The following is a 13,057-nucleotide window of genomic DNA, read 5'->3' as shown; positions in this document are numbered from 1 at the left end:
AAAAAAGAGCAAGGGTGAGTTTTGCGGCCGCTATGTTCTGAAGGAGGGAGGCGCAAAACTAGGAGGATAAAAATACGTTTAAGAGAGCGACGACGGAGACTTCCTGTTGCGAACGTAGCAGCTCTCCTGGCCAATGCAGATTTTCATCGGGCGCATGCGAGTTCGCGTCGGTTCGCGTCGCGAGTCCAACCGCGTCACCATCAAGGAAGTGAGGAGTTCCCTCTCTGCCTCTGCTTCGTTGTCGCTTCAGGTAGCGGGTGTACGCTCACCATCTCCGCTTGGACTGGATAAAACCAAGCTACAGCACTTGTACACAGTCTTCTAACAAGTTACACTCAAAGAAATGATTTTTGTGTCTCCCCCCCCGTGTAGGTCTGCTTCATTCACCGTCTGAAGTAAGATGTTTGCATGCCCCTTGCGTGTTGCAGATTTTCTTTGAGGGATTCTGATAAGACTAACAAATTATCATAGTCCCTTCGAGTTTGTCTTAACGAGAGATCATTTACTCCCTTGTTTAGTGATGGTCCAGTGCTGCCGGTGCTACTCTTTCGGCAAGGACGCTAATGCGAATGTTTTCCCCGAACCCATTCGCTCTTAAAATGATTTTCGTGCCGAATTTCTTTCGGTATTCTCGCGTAGTGCGAATGTATGACATTGAAGGCTAATGTCATTTGCTGTAAATGTCAACATATTTGATGTGTGACATGGGTATTAAAATAACCCTTTTGGTTTGCGTGTCGCATTTAGAGTAACCTAACTCATCCGAAATATAAATTAAACATAACGAGTGGCTACCTTTGAGACACCTAAATTTACTCCGGTGTGGTTATAACAAGAACGAGACAGCAAGTGGCAGGTAGAAGTTTCTTTAGGGCACGGAATTTCGAATTTGCAATAAATTTGAAATACAAGTATAGCAGCTTTTATTGCACAGGTATTAAAACGTTGGAGGCGTGAGAAAGTGATATTAAAGTTGCGGACGATGTAATGAACGAAATGCAACCAGTGCACACTTGAAGACTGACACAATGCACATCCTGACAAGAATGCCCCAGGCACAAAAAGAATGCATTTCACCGCGTAACACCATCTGACCTTCGCACTTCGTAAACATACACAGGTAAAGCCAAAGGCCGCACGTATAAAAAGAAGCCAACGCGAACATGTTTTTTAGTGGCTGTACACCGGGGCATTTCTTTGCTTTTACTAGAAATGAACAATATACAAACACGTATAAAAAGGTCTAAAAACTTGACCACATCATCAACGTAAACTCGTAAAACACAACATCTTATGAACATTCCTGTACAGAGCCTCATCACAGGCAAATTAAGTGCAACACGAGTCGGCGAATATGAGCCATTTCTGTTCGAATTCTCCTGAAATCCTAGCTTCATGTTCCCATGATTCCGGGCTCAAAGTTGTCCTTAGCACCAAAGTCCGAGTGCCACCTTATGGCAATTGTACCCTAATATTACATTTACACTTCTTTCACCCTTTGTCTATCGCAAACTAAAATAGGTTACGTCCCTCCGTAACACTCATCCATGCGGGTGTTAGAACTTTCAGGGGCTCATATCCGAAACAAATTTGCAGAAACAGTCACGTTCCCATTTGTTCAACAGACGGATATCTGAACAACGATCACCACAACTGCCATGAATCCAAACTCTCTATTCTTTTCTTAAAATCGGATCTTCCCGGCTACGATGACCAATGGAGCATGTCCGCCGCACGGTTACTGTAGCGTACACGAAGCACTCTAAAGGGAACACTCTCTAAGCGGACGTAAATAGTGGTGTAAAAGCCAAGTAAAACTTTTCCGCCACACCTAGAGCGCAATTAAAATGTTTTTACAAACAATACACTGTTACAGCGCTGGCAATTGGTGAACTGTTTCTAACACAAAAAAAAATTGTGCTAATAAGAAACTGGGTTTGAAACTCCCACACACGTCCAAAATCAGGTTCTGATGAACATATACCTAAAAAACACAGGACCGCTGCCGAGAAACGTCCAGTAATAATACACAGTGAGATGATGACTGACACGAAACCCTTGATAACAACATGAAATAGGAGAATATACTTTTTGCTGATTTCCTGCTCAGACCGCAGGTTCGTCCAAACCATACTTCGAAAGGCTCGTGGTGGACTTGATCGTGGCACCCTGAAGTCCACTAGCACTTCCTCCACTTATTTCGGTGCGCATTATTCCCTAACGCGTGCAAAGTCTATTCAGAACACAGTTTTCATGTTCAAAAACGACACGAGTCTTTAGAAGGATTGCGGACAAGCTCCCTCCGTGACGACGAGCTTGTAGAGCTTGAGGTACTGCGCCGTGCTGTTCGCCGGCACGGAGTAGGAGAAGCCAACCTGGAAGTCACGATAAATGACACAGCGCAATGCGTTAGAGACATCATGGAAACTGATTAAAAAATACTAAAATGTGGTTAAAGAGGGCAAATAAATAGCCCCTAGGGCAGCACGTATGTTTTACTCAATGCGACACACAACGGTTTAAACGAAACCATGTCCACTTTACACCCCTCTCGGCGTTTGGTTAGAAAATTATACTATGTAAACGTTACCGCATAAAGCTTCTCTCCTGTATATCCTTCGAGAATTGTCCGAATGACGCCAGCTCTCAGGAGTGGCTGAGGCTTTTTCTTGATCTCTAATGACTAAATAAAGACCCTAATGCGCACACGACCCCTACGAGGGCATCCCTTCGTGCATGCACATGCGTGGCTTTCTTGTCCGGTATAAACTTTTCAATGCATTTCCTAGAAACACCTCAAAATAACGGCACAAATACACTGGACATCAAACACGTAAAAATGCGATAAGCCTTATCTCACCCCTTAATTTAATAATGTAATCCACGCATACACTCCCATCAGACGTCGTACATTTGGCACATTCATCATCGCACGCCAAAAGAAATCTCCAGTAACAGAATCCAAAGCGGCAAACAGAACGAAATTCCAGGGCTATCTCCACTAAGGTGAAACCTGAGGAGGGTTGAACCATTCAGAGTGTAAGTGTATTCAAAGATTTTAAACCCCCTCTTGCCATACAGCCCGCGCTGATTGGGCGCCGGAGAAGCGCCGGTGGGAGGAGCAATCTCGCGCTTGCTGAGGCGGTGGCGCCCTCTCTTGCTCTGAACCGTATTTAAACAATTAAATGAGACAGACTGGCCTTATGCGTTCTAGCGCGAGGCGTTGGAAAACAAGCGTCCTGGTGTGTTCCTTTAGTACGCGTTACGCTCTAGCAGGAGCCGTTGGAAAACGAGTGTTCCGGTTTTTTAGTACTGTGACTACATTAGACTACAGGAGACGCCGACAACCCGAGCCCCCAAAGTGCTTCGCCCCTAAAAGCCGAACAACACCGACAGCGTCTACTAAAGACTCTCCCACGTGAATTCCGTGGCGAACGATGAAGTCACGCTCAAGTGAGGTCTAAGTGCTTTATCTTCCTATTCATCAAAGCAATGGACAGTTGACTGATGCAAGTTTGCTGTGCTTTTATAGCCTGCTGGGCATCACAATGTCCTGTATATTCAGATCTGCGTGTCGAAATAAAACTGTGCTGAGCTTGAAAAGGGAAATACCCAGGATAGTATGCACGGCAGTGCGAGAATAGAAGTCTAAAAAACTACGGTTAACAGAATAGAAGAACAAAATAGAGGACAGAAGACTACGTTTTTGCTGTCCTAGGGGCACATATCTCAAACCACTAGTACTGTACGACGGGGATAACCAAAAGCGCAGTTTTCACGCCCATGCAATTCACGCATCTAAACGTTTTTCAGGGGGAATTATACTAAGCCTTTTTAATCTACGTACAAACGGATAAGAAATAACGAGAAAAGTTTTGCGGGTTGCTTTCCGCGTGCCATGGCAGTGCGAACCGACCACCATGAACCTCTTCTCGCTCAGCATACATTGGTACGTGTTGCTCGTTTTAAGCGCGGCCTTGAGAAAGCAATTGATCTGGACTGCTATTGCCTGGGACGTATTCGTACACACTTCCCACTAGTGGAGAAGATGCCTGCATTTACAGCACCATAAAAAACGCAGATATGCGATATATCTCGCTTTTAAGCGCACTACACAACGCACCAGTTGAGTGCCCAATTTCTTAACCTACTGGCTCGAGCGGAACCCTTCACAGATCTCCCCGCCGTTCTGGTCTCACCACACTGGGGATTGCTGCCTCTCAGTCTACCTTTACTTCCCTTCGTAGGTTCCAAAATAAATAGGCTGCCTGATGCACGTCAGAGGTACAAGTGTTACCTTGCTCTGCTTTTCCAAAGCAAAGTGCACCCAAAATTGTACGTAATTCTTGGGAATGTGACGTTCAGCATGCCGAATAGGAGTTGGTTACCTGGACGGGGATGCGGAAGTCGAGGGAGAAGGAGTACGTCTGGAAGCCCGCGAAGTCTCCCCCGATCTCAGCGTCGATCTGGAAGAGCGGCAGTGCTGGTGACGTGAGGAGGAGGTGGAGCGTGCTGTCCATCGGATCTCCTGCCATGCTGGGGCCCTTCGCGTACTCGAAGTTGATGCAGAAGGGGGACGAAGGACTCTTCACCGCCCGTTTGAACGTCAGCTCGACGCGGTGACCGCTCTCGACCACTGTCTCCAGGTAGCCGCCTGAACAAGACCAAGGCAACTGGGTTACTCCTCTAGCTATGTATTGCTGCTGCGAAAAAACACCTGAAATGGTTCGGGCTGATAGCTGGTGAATTTATATTATTACGTAGTTTATGCTAACGTGGACACGAATACAGCAGACGTTGCCTGAGCTTCAGGAAATAAGAGTAAAACCTCGTTCAGGTGCACCTTCATCAGTGAGAAGTCATTACGCCGGAGTGTTTTGAGCAGCGTATTTCAGAAAAGTTGCTTTAACAGAAATATTTTTTCAACTGAGTTTAAGTTTGCCTATTAGTTTTCCTGCTTATTCCCCACTCAAGGACTGGATTCTGAAGGCTTATTCATTGGCTTAACGATGAATACGAAGAAATTTGGAGTACAAATTTACCACCCCCTCCTAAAAATGTTCAGTGAAACGCAAAAGCTAATACTGCGTCTAACCTTCGCTGAAAATGTGTCCAATTGATCGCCAAACATTCAAAAATCCAAACCACGAACTAACCCATGCGACGATTTTCCGCGCACTAAGTAAACTCGTCTACGAACGATCGAAATGTATACTGATGCGTGGTTTATGAGATAAAGGCGCACTGTTGTACTCCATGATCGATGCGTGTATAGTTTATATACAACAGTTTCGTTTTCGAGATTTTAAAGTAACCGTTTTGTCACAACGCAATCCCTGTTTCACGCACGCCCGATGTGTCCAGAGATCTTATCAGAGTTTTCCGGTCGACAAACCGGTCCATGTGTAACGCTTTTTTTTACAGGACATCATCGGTCCAACTAAGAAAGCTTTCTCTTTATTAAGAAGGAGTGAGGTATCCCGTAACCCTCGGTAGTTAAATATTGTAGGTAAAGAATGAAAACAACTATCTTGAACTGGTTGACAGTTAGGATAAGCAACTCGAAAGCAATCGGGCATGCTATATGAGCTGGGGTGCAATCTCGAAGCAATCACAAGTAATGGACTGCAGGATACATCACTTTCTAGAAGGACATATATAAGCAATGCATACGTCAGGAAAACAATGATGGTCTACAACCTACTCAGGATTCTTTGCCGTGGATACTAAAGGAATGCTCTTCCACTCTGGCCCTCCCACCTATGCGTTGTGGTTTGAAAGACTCGTCCGCAATTTGAGGCATACTAACCCGCACTCTCAGAGTTCTCGGCGTGATATTTTGTTTTGATTGGCGAAACAGACTTTCCATTTACAACCGCGCTCAAACGAAGTGCTTGAAACCATTTGCAGCATTTCCCTCTTGATGACTTGACCAAGATGCCAACTCAAGGAAATTCTCGCAATATTCTTTAGCTTGTTTCGTTTCTCGAGAGCTGGGCAGTTTCTCTCGCTCACCCCCTCAAAATATTTATCCCACAATATTTATCCCGGAAGGAAATTCGCACGGTCTTACCGCTAAAGAGCGTCTTCGATGCGAATGCGTCCGGAGGATCGGAGATCGTCTCGCAGGACTCGGCTGTCTCGTTGTTAAAAAGACACGCCCAGACGAGACCATCACTCTTAAAGGACGCGTGGGGGCCATCAGGTGTTGTAGACTCTGCAAAAAGAAGAATTGCTTATTGCAACTGAAAAGGCGTGCTAATATGCGCAAAAAAGACATGGGCAGAATACATATACTGTAAAGGAGGTACGCCTGTTGATTGCACTGACAACTATGACAGTTCACGCGTGCAAATTTCTTGCTGCATAATATAAAAGTATAAAACACAACTAAGCACACAAAACTAGGTGGTCATTTCAAAAATAACGCAGTTTAGAGTTCACAGCTTTGTGCTGTTGAGTGAAACTAGCAAAATAGTTTTCACGACCACATTTCCTGGTCATGAAAAAAACGTTTTAAAAATTCGCTCAAACTGACACAAAATAGTTTATAAATTTGTTTTTTCCTTTTCTAGTTCAACTCTAGCATCTTTTGTAGGAAGATGGTGTTTTTCTCGCAATGAACGGCGGCTTATAACCCCTAAAGGACAAATTTTATTTAACCTGGCCTGGTTGTAGTTACACCAGAGAGACGAGGGGAACAATGCAATCATCAGGTTCTGCTGAATTTTCAGAACTGTGCTTATATAGCCGGCTTTCAACGATGTACTATCGTGATAAATTAAAATACGAAAAACGGTGCGCGTGGTTTTCAGTACATGCTGCGCTCCCTGGCGACTGGCCATTTATGCACAGCAGGCATAAGTTTGGGAAATCCGTCCGGTAACTGATTCTTACTACGAAGGCGCAGCCCCCACCTAGAATGCGGATCATATACTAAGAACTACGCGCACCGCTGTTCGTATTTCAATTTATGACTATAGTACGTGTCCCACCACACCCTGTTTCTTAATCTTTGCTTAGTAGTGTCAAATGCGGTACTTACTGCAGAGTCTCTTGAAGCGCGTATCGACGCCCTGTTCCTCGCATGAACTACCGCAACAGGTTCCCTCGGGACAGCTGGAACAGGCATCGCCTTCCTCGTACATTTCGCCACCCACCATGTTGCCTCTGGGAAAAAACGTCGAAGATAAAATAATCCTTGTTTGTTCGTTGCATACCGCTACAGCACACAAAAACACTTCCGGATGATTGGTACGTTGTGCTTTTTCTTAATGCATGCGGAGGTTTGAAAGACGATAGCCTCTCTTGGGCTACCTGAACGGGAAAATTTGGTCGGTCTGCCTGTCTCTCTCTCTCTCTCTCTCTCTCTCTCTCTCTCTCTCTCTCTCTCTCTCTCTCTCTCTCTCTCTCTCTCTCTCTGTTTGTCTGAAAGAAAATTTAATAATAATTCATACAGAGACCCGACGTGCTGAATACTACACGGGTCGCCTAAATAGAATATGCCAAAAGGTCTCTCAAGCGGGAAATTATACGCACTGCATGTATCACTTTACAACTCTATCACACTACTCACTACTGTCACTAGATTCAGCCAGCCAGCTAAAGCAAAACAGATGCTGCGCAATAGTCTCATATACCCACAGCCAAATGTAAACGTCTAAGTCCAGTGTCAGAGCTCGTAATTGTCAACATTGTTGAAAAAAACAAGACATTACGCAAATAAAAGGCAGCAAATCAATACATGAGTGATATTTGCAGCGTTCTTTTATTTAAAAAAATTATGGATGCTTGGTTCTGAGATGATAAATGAAACACCACATCAATGGCAGAAAACCGTCGCCTCCTGTTGCCAGCGCTACCTCCTGGCGGCGTTTAAGAAATCAAACGGCAATAGCAACGCACGGCCGGGCTAGAGAGCGAGCGGCGCGCGCCGCTCCCTCTCTAGCCCGACCGTGAGCAACGAAAGGTTCCACTAGATGGAACCCACGTTCCGCTTGGAACGCTCGTGGAGTAGGGCAACGTGGTTCTATAAACGCTGTAGTAGGGTGCCCGGATTCACGCGCGTCTCCGCCGTACGGCAGCGCTGGCATCGAGGCCCCCCGACTTTGAGCAGTGGAACACGGTAAATTTAAGTTGACTTGAGCAGACCTCTAGCGTGTTATCTTGGGAGTGACGAGGCGGGAGGGGAACAGCATAAGAGGTGAGCGAGAAAGAGATGGGAGGAATGTACTTGCCAGGGGGCCGGTCTACTATCGACTTTCGTTGACATTTGCAACGAAAGGAGCAGATACGCAGCCATATTTACTGTTACCCCCGCCCCGTCTTCCCGCACACACACACACACGGGAAATAACCGCGAGGATTCTAGTGTAAGTACTATTCTTTTGTCGGTTTACCACGCTTTTAAACGCATCGGTATGCTGTTACTGTTTCCACATGGGGACCATAGTTCACAGCTAGCCATTTATTTCACAGCATCATGTACGCGGTTTTCTTATATGGATGCTTCAGCTGTCATCATGCGGTGATTTAGTCCTTAGTCTATCATAAAGACCCCTTTTACTTTTTTGCTGCCCCCACTTGAGGCGGCGTCTATCTCGCAGCGCTTTTTACTGCTCCGTTCGTACCTTTTGTATGAACACGCAAAGTCAGTCCGCCTACCAGTGCTTGGTTTACGTATTTCCAAGCCTAACGCGGTGACAGAACACCACGGCTTGCACGTATGAACACTGAATGTATTACACCCTTTGATACGCTCACATTGCATCACATTTCTTCTACCGCCGTAGTACTCTATTTTATCCTATGTCTAAATATCTAAACGCAATAAGAATCCTTGGGATGCTGCAGTTTTGTGGCCTGTCGGAATCTGGCGAACCGTTTTCCCGTGTCAATTTGACCTCGAAACCAACTAGTGTGGAGGGAGTGGAAAGCGGGGAGGGAGTGGACAAGATGGAATGGAGAGGGAAGTGGGGAAGTAGAGGGAAACGAGGTGGAGCGAATTCTAAATCGTCAACACAATCTGTCACAGAATCGTAGGAAAGCTAACCACATCACATCGACATTCGCCAGAAATTAGTTATTCCCATATTCTTTCCAATTCGTTGTTAGTTTCTCACCGGCATTTTGTTCATCCAAACTCCCAAAGGGTGGTTTTGAACCATTCTTGGCATTTCGCCGTATAGAGTCGACACTCGGCAAATAATAATCTGGTTACTCTTGCTCCTTAATTTTTTTGTGCTGACATTTAAACCAAGGTCGACCCGGTTGCCCATTTGACATTGGGACATCTCGAATAAGTTGCATATTCTCTTCGTTGAAGATCGATGAACAACGTTGTCCGCATTTAATGATCCCAGGTTACGCTCTTAAATCGATTTCACTTGAAGCCTACACGTAAAGTTAAATATTAGCCAGCTTTATATAAAATCTTTCAAACTGCTACACGCCACGAATATGGTAATTAAAATACATTGATGTTTTGCTGGCAATTTCTAAAGTGTGGAACTGTATTTATTTCTTCAGATTTATAATATAGCATGAATTATTGAGTGGGCGTAGCTTTACCTACAATTTAGATCGCAACTACAAAGTGTTGGAGCGGTAATTGTACCTGACGCTGCGCGCCTCTTTGCGTATATGACTGGCGTGGAAGGCCGAGCTTGAAGGGTCATGGTGACCAAAATGCAAGACCGTTGGGGAGACAAATGCTGGACACAGAAAGACCACAAGGACAGCCACTTAGGGCTAATGAGTTATGATTAATGACTAAGGCGTGGTGCTGCTTTGAAATAAGTTTCGGGTTTCTTTTACGGCCACGAAGGCGGTAGTTTTTATGGAGGCAAAATACAAAGCCTCCCCTTAGCATGGGATTTCGGTGCAAGTAAAAAAATTCAAGCATCTCCACGAAGCGAATCATGACGAGTTGGCGAAGCACTGGGGATCGGTCTTACGGTAAATCACCCTTGACATTCCCCACTCGCGCATGTATATGAGTGACAACGCGTGTGTAGAGTATATACAGTTCCAATCCAATCCAATTCAATCCAGTCCATTTCAATCCAATCCAATCCAACGCTTCTCGCGCATGCGCAGCACGGCTCTCCAGGAGCCCCGCGAAACTCTCTCTCTCCCTCTCTCTCTCTCTCTCTCTGACTAACCTTCTGTGAATCTCTAACCTTTTGTGAACCTTTTTTTTAATTCATTCTGTCTCCCTCCCTCTCTCTCTCTCTCTCTCTCCCCGTCTCTCTTACCTTTTGTGAACCTTTTTCTTCTGTCTCCCTCTCTCTCTCTTCCCTTTTGTGAACCTTTTATTTTGCTCTGTCTCTCTCTCTCTCTCTCTCTCTCTCTCTCTCTCTCTCTCTCTTTCTGTAACCTTTTGTGAACCTTTTATTTTGTTATGTCTCCCTACCTCTCTCTCCCTACCTTTCTCTCTCTTCATTTTGTTCAGCGATGTTTCGAATTACATGGTGCTGTGCCGTGAGCACGGACGCCGGCCTTCTGCTTCGCCCTTAAAAAAACGCCATGTCACTTAAGTTATCTCGCAGCTCCTTAGTGTGACTCTTCCATGGCCGACGGACGTCTGTCTCTCGACGTAACGAACTGGCTGCTTTCGACTCGTAAAACCCGCATCGATTAGTTTTTCCAACCTGAAGCAACAAAAAGCTGCTGAAAAGTGCAAGTTTTCTTTCTCACAAATGCTGCTGTGAAGAATCGTCTACTTATCTGGGAGGGGGGGGGGGGGCGGATAAAAGAAAAAAAAAGAGCAACACCTTACTGCCAACAGAACCAGGCGGAGCAGCTGCAGTCGTGGAACACGTAAAACCTCGGCTTCTGCTGTTGCTGTTCGCCTCACTTAATGTGTCACAGCGGCTCGAGCTTAGCGCCATAGTTTTCCTCTCCGTAAAGCACAAAGGCAGCTGTGGGCTTACCCAGCCCTACCTTTATTTCTTCTTTCTCCTTTTCAGTTCCTCACACTTGTGTCTGATTAGCTCTTGTCTGTCCACCCTTTCTTCTTTTAGAGCTTAGCATTTCGTTCGCCGCTTAAATCGGCACTTGGCCAGGCGGCGGCGCGCATGCTCACAGGGCTCAGAACAAAACACCTGCTCGTCAACGTCACGCGCCGTTTACGGTTCCGTTTACAGCATCCCCACCGCGAAGCCACGGCCGGGGATTAACGCCGACCACTAATGGGCCTATTCTTGTTTGCAAACACGCAATGCGCGCGCAATGGACGCTGGAAGAGGGGTTGTGGCGGTTACGCGCTTTTGTGCATCCACCCTCCGCGGCAGCGAGGGGAAGGTTAGGGGAATCATAATACTCAGAATATTGCCAAATATTACTACTACTAAGAATAGTAATAGGAATAATACCAGCAGCGGTTAACTGTCTAAACGCGATGAATTTAGATTGTTAAGCAGTTGAAATTTGTATGTCCTGAAGGGTGTCACAGCAGCTCTAAGACGAAGTGTTTACGTATGAAAGTGTCTCCTTAACAGAGTTAAAAGTAATCGTGGTAGGGCAGCGCCTGAAATCGGAAAATTTCACGCGTTGCAATAAGACACAGGCGTCCTTTCGTTTGTATTTCAGCGTAATGAAGTGCACATCCTCACCACGGGCAGGTGAAAAAAAATTATCCTAGTTCGGGGGTCAGATGTTACTAGACTGGTCCGCATAAAAGTAAAGGGGGGAAGGAGGTAGCGTCATTAGGGTGGAGGACAGGTGACCGTCGACTAGGGCCCTCTCTATGTGTCTGCCAGTTCATACTTCCTTTAAATATCCAGAGTTTCTAGCCCAAGTCCCTGCATTCTTCTGTGATGCATCTAGATTCGCCTAACCTGTAGAGGCTAAGGCCAGAAACAACTGAAGACCGTTGATGAGTGATGCCACAAGTTCCGCTTATGCTACTAGTATATATGCGTTTTTGAAGAGGATGGTATATCCCAGGAGGAGGATTTTAGCTGTCTTAATAAACGCTCAGCCAACGTCATGATCAGCTTCGGATATGATGTATGCTAAGCTCCATGATGAAAATCCTCTTTTCGCGCATACGTCCGGACGTATCTTCCTAGCAACCATCATTCGCCGCTCCTCACCGAGGTTACGGGACGGACTGGAGGGAGGAATTACAATCAGCGATCATAAGCAGAAATGTTAGCCTCCTCTCCTGGATAAACAGCGATTTGTTACGAATAGGAATGGTGAGTAGAATAAGGAGTGATTAACTGCAGCGATACATGCGCTGACGAATCACTAAATTTATAATTAGAAACTGAGGTTACCATGATTTTTTTTTTTTCGTGGGGCAATCTAGGCCCTGGTGAGCTACGGCCGGGCTAGAGCGGCGGCGTGCGCGCGTTGATCAACACAGCGCGCGCCGCCGCTCTAGCCCAGCCGTGGCTGAGCATGGCGAACTAGGAAGGAAAACATCACATCGCAAAGTGTCTGTTGTGAATAGTTTGTATTTTGAAAAACCGTGTTCCGTGGAATCATTCATACAAAGTCGTGCGTGGAAAATTGCTTTTGGTCATTTCGGTGGACTTCGAATAAGGAAGCACGAACCCGAAACATATTTTTGAGAACACGTAGCTTAACGGTGATTCGGCGGCCCCCGTTTCACTGACCGTCACTTCAATTAAAGGAGGTGACAAATGGGGTTCCGATAACTCTATTCTCCATGGTCCGACCCAGCCTATTGAGGTTGACGTAGAAGATTCGAAGTCAACTGAATGTTGCATCTTGCATGAACACAAAATCTTCTTTCAAATTGCTAAACTCCGTTAGAGATGCACGTACTCCCACACAGTCATTTCGTTGTAGTTTCTCTTACCCTGGTCCGTAATCACAGGTGTAGAGCAAGTCGTATTCGAAAGGAGGCTCCGTCGACGGGTACCGGGTGTATCCGCATCCTATTTTCCACGTGGTCGCCCACACCATCTGCAAAAACGCAATAAGGACGGAGTTACCGTTAATTAATTATTATTATCATTACTAATTAATTGTTTAATTAATTAATTGTAATAATTATTTGAATAGACTGAGCCTTTAAAGCTGC

At 45.6% G+C, this 13,057-nt stretch overlaps 1 protein-coding gene across 3 annotated transcripts in view; it reads right to left on the bottom strand.

Annotated features, from left to right (window-relative positions):
- Nucleotides 1-899: 899 nt before the first annotated feature.
- LOC144178980 (venom allergen 5-like) overlaps nucleotides 900-13,057 on the bottom strand; it is a 43,310-nt gene continuing 31,152 nt past the window's right edge. For all 3 annotated transcript variants that reach the window (XM_077707127.1, XM_077707126.1, XM_077707128.1), the window contains exons 5-9: nucleotides 12,833-12,939; nucleotides 7,046-7,170; nucleotides 6,074-6,217; nucleotides 4,389-4,654; nucleotides 900-2,375 (exon numbers count right to left, since the gene is read on the bottom strand). In XM_077707127.1, coding sequence (XP_077563253.1) covers nucleotides 2,277-2,375; nucleotides 4,389-4,654; nucleotides 6,074-6,217; nucleotides 7,046-7,170; nucleotides 12,833-12,939 — 741 coding nt within the window. In that variant the 3' untranslated portion in view covers nucleotides 900-2,276. The remainder of the gene's footprint in view (nucleotides 2,376-4,388; nucleotides 4,655-6,073; nucleotides 6,218-7,045; nucleotides 7,171-12,832; nucleotides 12,940-13,057) is intronic.

Source organism: Haemaphysalis longicornis, unplaced genomic scaffold (genome assembly GCF_048455015.1).
Source record: "Haemaphysalis longicornis isolate Haplotype H1 unplaced genomic scaffold, Haemaphysalis longicornis Haplotype H1 scaffold_4, whole genome shotgun sequence".
Classification (NCBI taxonomy): Eukaryota; Metazoa; Arthropoda; class Arachnida; order Ixodida; family Ixodidae; genus Haemaphysalis; species Haemaphysalis longicornis.
This window is presented reverse-complemented; position numbering and strand designations above follow the sequence as displayed.